The 12,500-nt window shown below is 44.4% G+C and overlaps 1 protein-coding gene across 2 annotated transcripts in view; it reads left to right on the plus strand.

Moving 5' to 3' along the window:
- The window catches only part of LOC121685843 (collagen alpha-1(XIX) chain), a 127,695-nt gene that overhangs the window by 30,671 nt on the left and 84,524 nt on the right, over positions 1-12,500 (plus strand). For both annotated transcript variants that reach the window (XM_042066625.1, XM_042066627.1), the window contains exons 15-18: positions 3,253-3,288; positions 6,095-6,124; positions 7,211-7,237; positions 7,503-7,556. In XM_042066625.1, coding sequence (XP_041922559.1) covers positions 3,253-3,288; positions 6,095-6,124; positions 7,211-7,237; positions 7,503-7,556 — 147 coding nt within the window. The remainder of the gene's footprint in view (positions 1-3,252; positions 3,289-6,094; positions 6,125-7,210; positions 7,238-7,502; positions 7,557-12,500) is intronic.

Consider the following 12,500-nt stretch of genomic DNA (forward strand, 5'->3'; position numbering starts at 1 on the left):
TGTGTGTGTGTGTGTGTGTGTGTGTGTGTGTGTATGTGTGTGTGTAGCTTACCTTGGATATCACAAAGGATGTGGTAATATTGTCATCATATCATTTCACATTGAAGGTTTTTCTGAAAGGTCACATTTATTTTGCCAAGCCAGTAGACTTAGCCAGCCTCTTGCATAATGGTGCTTTTAAGATATGATGCACCTATAACTGCATGTTGAAACTGTAGGCTGTGGAATTGGAATAGATGACACATTGCGTTATCTGTCTTGCCAGCAAATTTATTTTTGATCAAGAGACCACGCCTGTGGCTGGTATCTGCACGTGATTAGTTGGATTATCAAAATAGATGTTATCTGTATCAGACACACCCCTTGAAAACAGAATTCCATTCTCATGATTCTCCAGCAACACGTTTCAGCAGCACTACTGTACATCAAACAAACACACACACACACACACACACACACACACACACACACACACACACACACACACACACATGCATGCATAGGATGCACACAGACACGCAAACAATCATGGAACTCAGGAACACACATGCATGCACACAAACACAAACACACACACACACACACACACACACACACACCAGCACACACACATACACATGTTTCAAACTGACAGGACGCTGTTAGAACCCACAGTAGTCCTGTTTAATGTCTAATAAGAGCATAGACTTTTTTGGCTGATGTAACCCTCTACCCTTCACTTGCTGTCTGTCTTTTATATGTAACCACAATGATTAAGTGGTGAAAATGATCCACATCCATTCAAATGCACTTGGTCTCAGATTTAAAAGCGGAGATGTTTCAGGGGTTGCCGTCTGGCTAAGTCAATGAGAACTAGTTATGACACATACAGCAAGACTCTGTACAGACTTCAAACAAGCTCAAATAGTAAGAAAAAAAACTCCTATCAGCAGCTCTTTACACGCAGCCTGTTCACAAAAATATGAATTTAAATGAGCTCCATTTTGCATGCATCTGGAAAGCATCAAGGATGTATCTTTTCAGCAAGACCTCTCTCTCTCTCTCTCTCTCTCTCTCTCTCTCTCGCTCTTTCCATCTCTCTCAGTCTCTCTCTGTCTCTCGCTCTTTCCCTCTGTCTCTCTCTCTCTATCCCTCTCTCTTCCATGTACACCAGTGCTGAGGGATTACTCAGTGTACGAGATGAAATGTTCTCCTCTAATTAGTTGTCCTATCCTCCGTGTTCTTTGATATCCCAGCCTCTCTGGTCGGGTGTGTTTTTTAGCTTGTTGTTGTTATTATTGTATTTCATAGGAACTGTCTGATTGCATGTGATTGGAGGTGCACTTTCTCTCAGGCTTGCAGCCATAATGAGCCTGCTATGGCATTCTGTCTGGGCCAGTTTATTGCCAGCTACTGTATTTTATAGTCATCTCCCTCCTGTTGGGACGGTGGGAAGGGACTGTTTGTTTTGTATTGAAACTGACGGAGGGGAGGTAGACCCGTCCTGCTGTTTGTAGATGATGTAATAAAATGCCTCTGTGTTGTCGAAGAGGCAGCTTGTGGGTGGAACTAGTTCCGTATCAGAGTTTAACTGTTATGACTGCGGAAGATGAATATTCTTACAAAATCCCCTCTCCTGTTTTACCTACCTCAGTGGAATAGTACGCTGACTGGAGTCTTTTTTTAAAAGAAAACTCTTAGTGGAAATGAATCTGCACCTGCAGTAGCCACAGATGCTAAGTGAGTATCAGTGGAAGTTCCATAATAAGTTACTGTACTTTGCCTTTCCATTGGGGCGTTCAGTCTGTTGGAAAGTAAATAATGGAACAACATTTAAAAGTTTCCAGCTTGCAGACTTTTTGCCCTGGCTTCCCACCATTCAAACTGTGTTAAATTACACTTATTTTCAGGCCAGAAAGCGACTAACAGAAAAATAATTAGGTCGCTTGTATTCATTGGGGGAAGGGAGGGGGGGTGCTGTTGTAAGAGCTGTTTTTTTTCCCTCAGTCTTTCCCTGCTTTGTTTTAACTTTGTGTTTAAGTGCAGGGCTGTGGGCTTTGGGTGTCTTGTGAGCTACTGTTTACTCGTCCGTCCCCACTCTCTTCTGACGTGTGACATTTCCCAAACGCACCGTCCCGGGATGCCCCTCATTTTTTTGTTATTGTAGCAAAGCTTTAATCTATTTGTTTAGTTTGCTGTATTTATTTTTAAGATCCAGAAAGCCCTTGATGGCTCGTCTCTTCCTGACAGTTAAGCGAGAGCATGTCCAGGTGTGTTGTTTATGAGTCCGATATCGGCGTCGCACCTGGAGTAAAAAGGGGTGCATCGTGGGTAAGTGCTAGGTGGGCAGGAACCAAAATGTCAGAGTAATGACGCCAGGGTGGTTTTTATTTCTGTGACCTTTCGGTTTCAGCAGGCGTGAGCGATGCCTGTGAGCTTTTTCATCCACATGTCAGACCCACTGAAATAGCTTTTCCTCATTTATTATGTGTCAAGTTAGGCTCAGACAATGTCATTTTTTTAGCAGCAACATAGCAGATCTCACCAGCCCAGCAATGGAAAAAAATTTCACCCTTCAAGAACTAACATAGTTAGAAGCTAATATAGAAATTAAACATTTCTCCCACTGCCATAGTCTTTGTGTTGCCAGAAGCAGACACAGCTTGCAATTATGTTCAGTGCAAACTGTGAAGAAAATTAATTATTCGATGAATACAGTCATAGCACACATGATATTAATTTGTGTTAGTATGTCATACAAGTATTGACATTATTTTGAGGAAACTCTTTAAAAAAGTTGATTTTCCTCAGACATGTAATCCTGCAGTCATAGTTGTCTCTCCCATAACAGTGCACTGTATTTCATTTCATTACTACGCTATCCATGGTGTGTAAAGTGAACGTGCTGCAGAGCTGCGTTGGTTAAGCCTGACACTCTACCTAGAACTAATTGCTTCTGCACGGGCAAGACCTTTTAGTCCCTTAAGCAGCACACTGACCACAAATCTGCCAATTGTGTGTGTCTGTGTGTGTGTGTGTGTGTGTGTGTGTGTGTGTGTGTGTGTGTGTGTGTATGTGTGTCCAGTTCCTGCTGCCCATTACTGCTCGTAAAATACCACCTAGTGTCTGACCTCTCAGCTGAAGGCAAGTTCCAGCTTCCTCATGTTCCTGCTATGCAGAGTGTGGTCACATTGACATGATGCTGTAAAACCTCCCCTTATCTCTCTCTCTCTCTCTCTCTCTCTTTCTCTCTGTCTCTGTTGTGTCTTACAGGGGGACATTGGCCCACCTGGTCCTGCAGCCTCATTGGTATGTATGTCCCTCACACTCACTAACACAGCTGCAGTTGGTGAATCAAGTGCCGTGATGTTTGTCCATGTGTACAGGAGGGGAAATTATTATTTTTCTCCCCATAAATGATTGAGTGTCAGACCCCCCCCCCCAACACACACACACTCTCCAAAACTGATGGTGGATTTATGGACGGCTGGTTGACAGGGCATAGGCAACGAACGGCAGGCTTTTTTGTTGAATGGGCTGTGAAACATCTGGCACTCGTGGCTGGGAGGGAGGTTAAGAGCACAGGTGAACACACTCGGTGTCCCATTACGGGGCCTGTTCGCTCAGAGTTATGGAGCTCAGAGCAAGGACGGCCGACATACCGGATGGAGTCAGCTGGATTAGACAGACCGTTAATTAAAATGCTTTTGTTATTTTCACTTGAATATCCTACAGTTTCCAGTGGATTTTGAAGCTTAATGTACAGTTTAACAATAATCCATTGAAAGAATTATTCAATACACACAAGACTAATATAAAGTTCATAGAAATAATTAATCACTGGTAATACAATACCATCACAACCTCCTATCATATATTCTTGTGAAATCTGTTCTATTTCTTGTGCTTTATATATTACAGGTTGTAGATGGAAGATGGCGTTATTAATATTGGATGCAGACCTTATTGTTTGCAGAGGAAGCTCAGGCTTATTTTTAATCTATATGTGATTAAACACCAAATCATAGCCCTTCATATTTTTTTTTCTCTTGCAGCAGATTTCTAGATGTAGAATTTACTTTTTTTGGCAGCTATTCTTTCTATCTGCTTTAGCAAAACCATCCCAGTATTAATGAATAGCATCTCTGTTCCATTGGCAGGTAGACAGCCACTGTGGTTGAGCATGCTGATGCTACAGACTCAACACACACACAGTGGGGTTCTTAAAATATTCCCATGTCTCGTCACACTGGCACCTAATTCAGAATGGCTTGACATGAAGCACCCCGACACTTCAGATTACATTGAAAATCTATCCCAGAACACAGGGTGGTAGCAACCTGTGTGTGCACCAGTCAGTCATCATGCGGTGGGACGGCATGCTTACAGTCTGAGATGGGCAGATAAGCATCCTCCCAAACAGAAAGCATTTGTCTTACCACTGTCTAGAATCAGGTCAAGTGGCGTGACAAGATTATAGTTTATGGGGATCTCATTCAGCTCTTTTCATTCACGCCCTGAGCTGAACTGTCAGGCACAGGCAAGTCAGTGTTTAGATTATGAATGTATAGTACGCACAATATGGTACAGAATAGAATAGCATAGCATAGTTTAGAACAGACAGAAGCTGCCTCTCGAATGCTCACAGTGATAGTCAAGGGCTGTTGTGTATCTCTTTCTGAAGGCGGGGCAGTTGAGGCAAGGAGGCCTGTAGGACTGAATTGGCTCCCATGCTGCACACAGTGTGTTCAGCCCGTCTCCCCGAGGAGCTGAAGCGTTTACCTGGAGTCTTTACGCCTCACCATGAGGCGCACACTGCGACTGCAGCCTCACACATGCACACACACACACACACACACACACACACACACACACACACACACACACACACACACACAAAACACTACACTACATATCATTACCTCAGCGCTAAACCCAAAGATGGCCTTGAAAGTCATACGGGCGGGTGGATGCATGACTGTAAACGCACACAAGCTCCGCTCAGACATGCATATGATTTGTATACTCTCTGGAATCAACAGCATCGGGGGACACGAGACTGGCAGCGCAGATTAAAAAGTATACCACGGGTGGTTAGCTAATTACTAGCGTCATGAGAGCGTAGAGAGGGGCTGCCAGTCGAAATCAGCGTTTTGCTCCCTCAGCCGTCTGCTCGCCCTCTTCCTTTCATGTCACCCAAACACTCGGTAAACCCCCCCGGGGGGCTGAACCGTGTCACGGCATGAGCAGCTATTTGCTCCCGCTAATTTTACATTTTACGAGCTGAGGTGCGATCGCACCGATCTCTCCTTTCCGACAACAAAGAGTGCCACTGTCGTGTCAACAAGTCTTTGACACAACAAAGAGTCCGGGCATATAACAAGACTGTGAATTGTTACATATGGAAGATCAGAGAGGGGGCATGCGTGTGTTGTCTGCTGCCATGCCATGTTTATATTAAGGGAAAATATGTGCATGCTTGTCTGCTTGCGCATCACTTGTAAATTACTTTCAGTAATATCATCGTTGATATTTCTCATGTACTTTTAAAATAGGATGTCCTTTGGGAGATGTCGGTCTTGTTTACTGCAAATACCAAAGACTTGTCAATCCCCCTTGTTAAAAGTTTAGATTTTGAATGCCGCATCCGCCTCTAGGTCAATGACTTTGGCATTTTGACTTTGCGTGTAGTGAACGGCTATTTTTGCAGTTGTTTCCGAGAAGTTGTCAGTATTTGTGAGGATGCCAGCTGATGAGGGACACCATGTGTTTGCTTGTCATTGGAAAGTCAGTTGTTAGTCTCTGTGTGTGGATGCATATATACAGTATATGTGTGTGTGTGTGTGTGTGTGTGTGTGTGTGTGTGTGTTCAGCGTCCCTCTAGTATGGTCTTGTGGACAGACAACTTGCTTGACTAGGAAGGTCACAACCTCTGTCTAGTTCACCGGTGCTTTGGGCTTTTAAACCTGTCGTCAAGGGCTACATTTCTATCCAGTATCAGACATCCGTACGACTTTCACCAACAGTGTACAGCAATAACATCATAATTTAAATCAGTATTGCCAGATTGGTGGTAATGGTCTTAATTGTCTTCTCTTGTTTGTTTTTCTCTTAGACTGAAATGAGAGGTCTGAAGGGAGATCAGGTAAAGCAGACTGCTCCTCCTCTTGTGCCTGAAATCTGTCTAATTTAATTAGCTGATGTTCTACCCAAAGCTCAGGAGACTATCTGGTACAATCATTGCTTCAATTCATTTGAAAGTCGTGTCTATGGATGGCTTATCAACTGGTGTTTTGAATATGTCATAATAATGAATATATGCATCATCAACCATTGTTTATTCAGGGAAGACTGACTGAGAATTAAGTCAAAACATAATAAAATAAAAATAAGATGTTCTTATCATCAGTCAAAGCAACACTGCACAACAGCCATTTTGTCTATTATACCCTTATATTGGTGTACTGACACAAGCTGGTCTAAATTGAATATCTCTTGTAATTTGCTCCATTTATTGGGTGCAAATCATTTAAAAGCTAATTTTCTCAACAGATTTGATCTGAGGAGTTTCAAGGGATAAAAATCCCTGTGAGCGTGTATTATGATAGATTAATTGAATTCTAAAAAGAGATATAAGTTAGAAAGGTAATTTTCTAGTGATTTCAGTGTGGAAATGGCTGTACTATACAAGTACTGTGAACAAGTACTATAGGCATTAAGATACGTATACTGTATCTTTCTTGATGTAGTAAATGCCATTTATTTAGGGATGACTATGCATAGTGAAATGCACATTGAAGATTTGACACAGCTTGCTCTGCAGATGTATCATACGCATTAAGAGTCTTCTGCATAGAAATCTCCTTTGCAATGTTCTACAGAAACACAGATATCATTAATTTACAGTAAACATTAATGAGCCGGTGGAACATTATTTTTAGTCTTAATACCTTTAAGGTTAATCCTGTCACAAATACACCCTGTGTTCTATCAGATAGGTCATGAAACCATATTACACATTGCATACATATTGCATTCATTACATTCATTAATGTATTTCACATATTATATTTGTACTTTACTCTTGTAAGTGAATTCCACATTCACTGCTCACACGGCCACAGTTTTCTACAGTATGTGAAAATGAAAGCAGTAAGTGCTTAGACCTCAGTGTAAGTGAACACACAGTGTAGAAGTGGAGAGTTTATGTTTGTTCTGATGTCTTTTGCAGGGGTTACCGGGTCCTGCAGGGGAGAAGGTGAGAACTGAACACAAAAGAACTTGTTCTCTGTGGAACTCCTCCGCTATCGCCACCTCCAGCCCACTCTTCTGTGCTGCTAACGCTAAAGGCCTAATAAGTTCACCGCTCCGTCGGGAACATGTGGCCCGGTAGTCTGTAAACTGGTGGCTATTTGTTCATGTTTTCTGCTGCAGTGGGCTGTAAACTGGCGGTGCCACATAGCCGGAAACGTGTCCTTAATGTCCAATCTTACGGTGTTTTCCCCTCTGTCCTGTGTCCCCAGGGGGAGACCGGGGTGTCGGGTCAGCCTGGAACGCCGGGCAAGGAGGGCAAAAGGGTGAGTAAACAACAGCAGGCCACTGTTTGTGTGGCCCGGGCCTGTGTGTGTGTGTGTCGGGAGGGGTGTGGTGGGTGAAGCGAGCAGGAGCGACAGCTGAGGATGTGAGATCAGGGCGTGGGTGGGCCCTGAGCCTGCCGGGCTGCTGATGGACAGGGCAGTTGAAGGGGGCGGTTTGGGGGCGCAGGGTGGCTTGTGGGGGTGGGCCAGTGTTTGGATGGGTCATGCTAATAGAATGACAATTATCACAGAGGCCGACTAGTCAGGGGTCACGCTCGTGACCGGACGTGACTGACAGCACACGTGGCGAGGGCCCTCCAGGAGCCGTGTGTCCACTGTGATTTAAGATTGGAAAACGCGGGCAAACAGAAGAAGAGAGCAGATAGGGTTTCTGTCCATTTAAGACACCACAGAGACCTTATTTCTCTCTGTTTAGTCTGAAACATAGATACTTGGAATGATACATAGATCGGATACATAGATCTGATACATAGATCCTTCTTTTTGTTATTGTTGGAGAGCAGTGAGTGTTTCAGGGGAGATTTATAACATCTGATAGCATACTATGGGGTGACTGGTGTCCTGAATTGGGCTACGCTAATCTCAGATTATGTTACATTACATTTTATATTACTTATGTAATCCGTTCCATCCTGCTCCAGAACAGTCATCTATGAACATTGGGACAGCAACACCTGTTCACCTGTTTCGTTCTGGACAGCCTCTGGAATGCTTGTACTGTATACTGTACACAGCACACTTGTGCAGTATACAGCACACTTGTGCAGTTGTGACCTAGTTGGCTCATAAATTAATGTCCATGTAAGCACACAATTTTATTATTTGCATTCTTTCTGGTCGTCATTACCTCACTGTGGTGGTCACTCTGTGTAACTGGATGATTTTCATAGTTTGATGGTGAGAGCAAGCTGGTCCACTAACAGTGGCATTTGAGTGATACACAATACTACAGACATCTGGACCAGATATTTGTGTGTGTGTGTGTGTGTGTGTGTGTGTGTGTGTGTGTGTGTGTGTGTGTCGTGCGTGTGACTGTGTTGCCTACTCTCAGCAACCAAAACATGAGAAAAGTAGAAACAGTTCTGTTGTTTCCCAAACTGCATAGAACCTAAGGCCACACAAGTTTCCAAAATGGAAATAAGGCTTAGTGTTTGATGTAGCTCTCTTTTCAACTAAGAACTTGCCATATTCCTGCACTACAACTTTTTTATATTTTGTTCAAAGTACAACTCAGTGTCAGTACCACGAGAGGCTTTTGACCTTTTCTTAGAGAATCTAAACACGGTGTCAGGCTTAAACCAAATGATACCTTTTTAATTGGTTTGGGCTGCAAAAGGCTCTGTTTAGAATCCAAGCGTTATGTTCTAATGGTTTTCAGCCTGGCACAAAGTGTTCATTAAAATCACAGGAGCCACCAGGGAATATAGTAACGTTTATTTCCTACCTGAATGAATTCAGAGTGGGTAGTCGGTGTGTGAGAGCGAACAAGTGAGCACGCTCAAGCAAAGGCAGCAAACTTCTTTAGCGCCTGACACTCAAATTAACACCGAGTATGTTGTTTTGTTGGGAGAAACACACAACTCCACCTCTATTAATACACACACTTTGATGAGCGGATGGCTTCCAAGTGACTGTGGATGTGCTAAAGTTTAAAGTTTCGGTTTATTTTTAGCCCCCGCTAGGCCGGTCACATGTGGCTCCAGAGGTTGTTGACCAACCTGTGTGTCTTTTTGCGCTCCCAGGGTCTATTTTGGGATGGGGGGGGGGGGCATGTATCATTATCTGGGTGTCTCTTACCAGAGAGCCTCTCACCCAATTAGCATCTCTTGCTCACTATTACGCCGCGCGGTCACTTGGCCTCTCTCCGAGCAAGCGGGCAGCCATCTTAAGCAGCTGGGCGGATCTGAGAAGCTATCCTTGGCCATTCTACAACCCCTCTAAAATAAGCCGCGCGAGTGCAGACTGTGCAGCCATAAGAAGCGCCAGAGCTGTCAAAAGTGTCACGCCAAAAGTCCTTTTTTCTTCCCTCACCTGCCCGGCCGTCTGCCTGCCGCCCGCCAAAGTAGTCTGATCAGTTGAATGACTAAGGGGAAGACGTGAGTCACCTCTCTTGTGGGACAGAGGGTAATTTAATACCCGCAGTGAAATATTTCCCGAATGTAAATTTGACAATTGCTGCCAAAGAGTTATTTCCGAGGGGGTCGGCGAGTCACCCACACTATTACTGTCCTTTTTCGTGGACGGTTAATTAACGGCCCCGCCGCGTCTGCGCTGTCCAATCAGTCAAGAGGACGGGCCTAGTTGGACTCCTTAAAACAATAACGTGAGGTGCTGCACGCCCACTGTAGCCCGTGTTAATTACGGTGAGTGGGGCTGACGAGGAGGGGAGGGGAGGGGAGGGGGAGATGAACCTCATTTAAATAATAATGCATTGCGCCTAGATTGCACCAAGAGACGGCATTAATAGTAATGCGAATTGCTTGCTTTCATCCATTATGGATGGCATTGACATAGAATGGCAAGCAAAGAGTAGGACTTTGGGACTCGGTGTGACATGCTGCGGGAGATCAAACAGGAAGAGGAGGGAGAGAGGGAGGAAGAGGAGAGGTGCCAGCGAAGGGAAAGAAAGAGAAAGAAAGGATTCCTTTTCCTTTGCCGATGGCGGCCCCGGTGAAATATTTAGCAGCGTCTGTAATGATGTGCTAAGCTCTGTGTTGTCTTTGTGTGTTACTGTGTGCCCCACACGACACCAGGAGCACTAGTGGAGAGCATGTATGTTTGTGCTGCCAGTGATGACAGGGAATTTTGGAGATTCCGCTCACCAGTTGGCATTGTCTGGACAGCAGGATGGCAATTAGGCTGAATAATGCCATTCCCATCCCATGACAGTAGCCAGCCTTACAGTGGAACAACAATTTGCACTCAGATGAACAGGAAAAAGGAGAAATTGCTCATTGTACCACCCTCACCACCCACCAACCCAGACACACACACACATACACCCCCCCCACACACAACTAACCATGTGCTAGAAGAAAAAAAAAATCACCACACTGTCATTTGCCTGACACAGGGGAGTCACACACACACACACACACACACACACACACACACACACACACACACACACACACACACACACATGCGATTGGGCAGTGCATCAACCTTGCTCTGAGCCAAAACATACAGGAACATGGTTCTTTTTTCATGTTCTGCCAAGCCTTCCCAGCATGCCTTGCTCGGCCGGCTGGCACGGGACGGTGTGTGGGTTGAGCACAGACATGTGTTCACCGCTGGGCTAGCCGGTGGGCTGCTGTGGATTAATAGATATCAGCTTAAAAAATATTCACAGTGTCGGTTAGGGCATGGCACAGAGCCCTGCCATAGTATGCTAATTACGTCTCAAAAACAGGCCGCGCGAGAAATGTTTACGGGGCAAACAGTGCCTTCAAGACCAGCGTGTTGACATTTCGAAGTTGCCCTCGAAGCTAGCGAAGGTTAATTTTTCAATAGGAGATAGAGAAAAACGTCGTCGACTGGCGGTGGTTTGCTTTATAGCGATGCAGGGCTTCATAAATTGTTTATGTAAATATTTTATTCTTTGCCTTTGAAGTCTGTTGCAGGAAGTAAAAAGTGTATATTTAGGTATTGCATTTAAAATGCACTTTAATCAGAGACATACACAGCAAGGCAAGAGCTCGCATTGTACTTTTATGGCTGCATCTTCCAGCTCTGCACAGCCTCACTGATGTCTGCGTATATGTTGTGCGAAACCCCCTGAAGAGTGCTCAAGAAGAAGCAGAGAATCTCCAGCAGACAATCTGGATGTTGATGTGTCTCTATAAATCATGCAGCAAGTCCCTTCAGTATAAAATGCATTTCACTTTAATTAGACCACTGAAACTGAATCCAGACCTGTGAATGTCTAGCAGGAGGGCTGAGCTGGCAGAGCTAAGCTTGGCAGTGCCATTTGTCTGCGCGTTTCACATATACATTCTGTTGCTGATTGAATATGCCTGGTGCATTGAACTGAATGTTCTCATCCGCCTGGCACTTCAAAGACGAGGCTGCATTTCGAAGTGAGAGGTTAGCACAGCATCTGAACCCAGGTCTGCACCAGGGGCCAGAGGTGACCGAGTCCGAGACCTGAACCTGAGCTGTCCCTTTGTGTCACGGTGGACACAGGAGAAGTCACGGGGTTACAAACCATCATGACACATAACGTGGGCATGAGCTGGACAGAAGCATGTGCCTGCTGCACTCTCAGACAGGCTGGCTTTTAGAGTCCTGGCCCTGTCTGACCCAAGGCCTAGCAGACAAAGGACGTGTGTCAAGGGTCAAGGGGTTAAGGGTCACTGGGCCGTGTGCAGCCTGGTGTTGGCATACCATGGGTCTGTGGTCAAGATGGGTCTGCCATGAATACAGCCGATCTGTTGAGGACGAAGGTGGGGTCAAGGGTGTGGAGATACTGAAAAAGAATGATATTCTCTGGCTGTGCAACAAACATAACACAAATATTGTATAATGAACTGTTAGGAATAGCATAACATCCATAGCAACATCTTGCTATGGATGATAAAATGTACAGTACAAATATACATTTAGACACATATTATATGCAACTATCTATTGTTAATGTATTCAATAATAGGTGGTATACTTTTAGTTTGCATAAACAGTCTTTTTTATGTACATTTTTATGGCATGTGTTTGCATCTGATATATTGCCATGCAGCATTTGAATTTTGGGAGCCTGCTTAACTGTAACATCAATTTCAGTCCACTGGTGTAGAATTGACCTGCCTCAAAAGTTCATAGTCATTCATGTATTTTCAAACAGATGGAGTGTGACTATCTACACATGATATGACATATGTTATGGAAAGAGAGGAGTGTTGCCTGTGTTGTGTTGTGCTGTTGATA

Source organism: Alosa sapidissima, chromosome 16 (genome assembly GCF_018492685.1).
Source record: "Alosa sapidissima isolate fAloSap1 chromosome 16, fAloSap1.pri, whole genome shotgun sequence".
Taxonomy (NCBI): Eukaryota; Metazoa; Chordata; class Actinopteri; order Clupeiformes; family Clupeidae; genus Alosa; species Alosa sapidissima.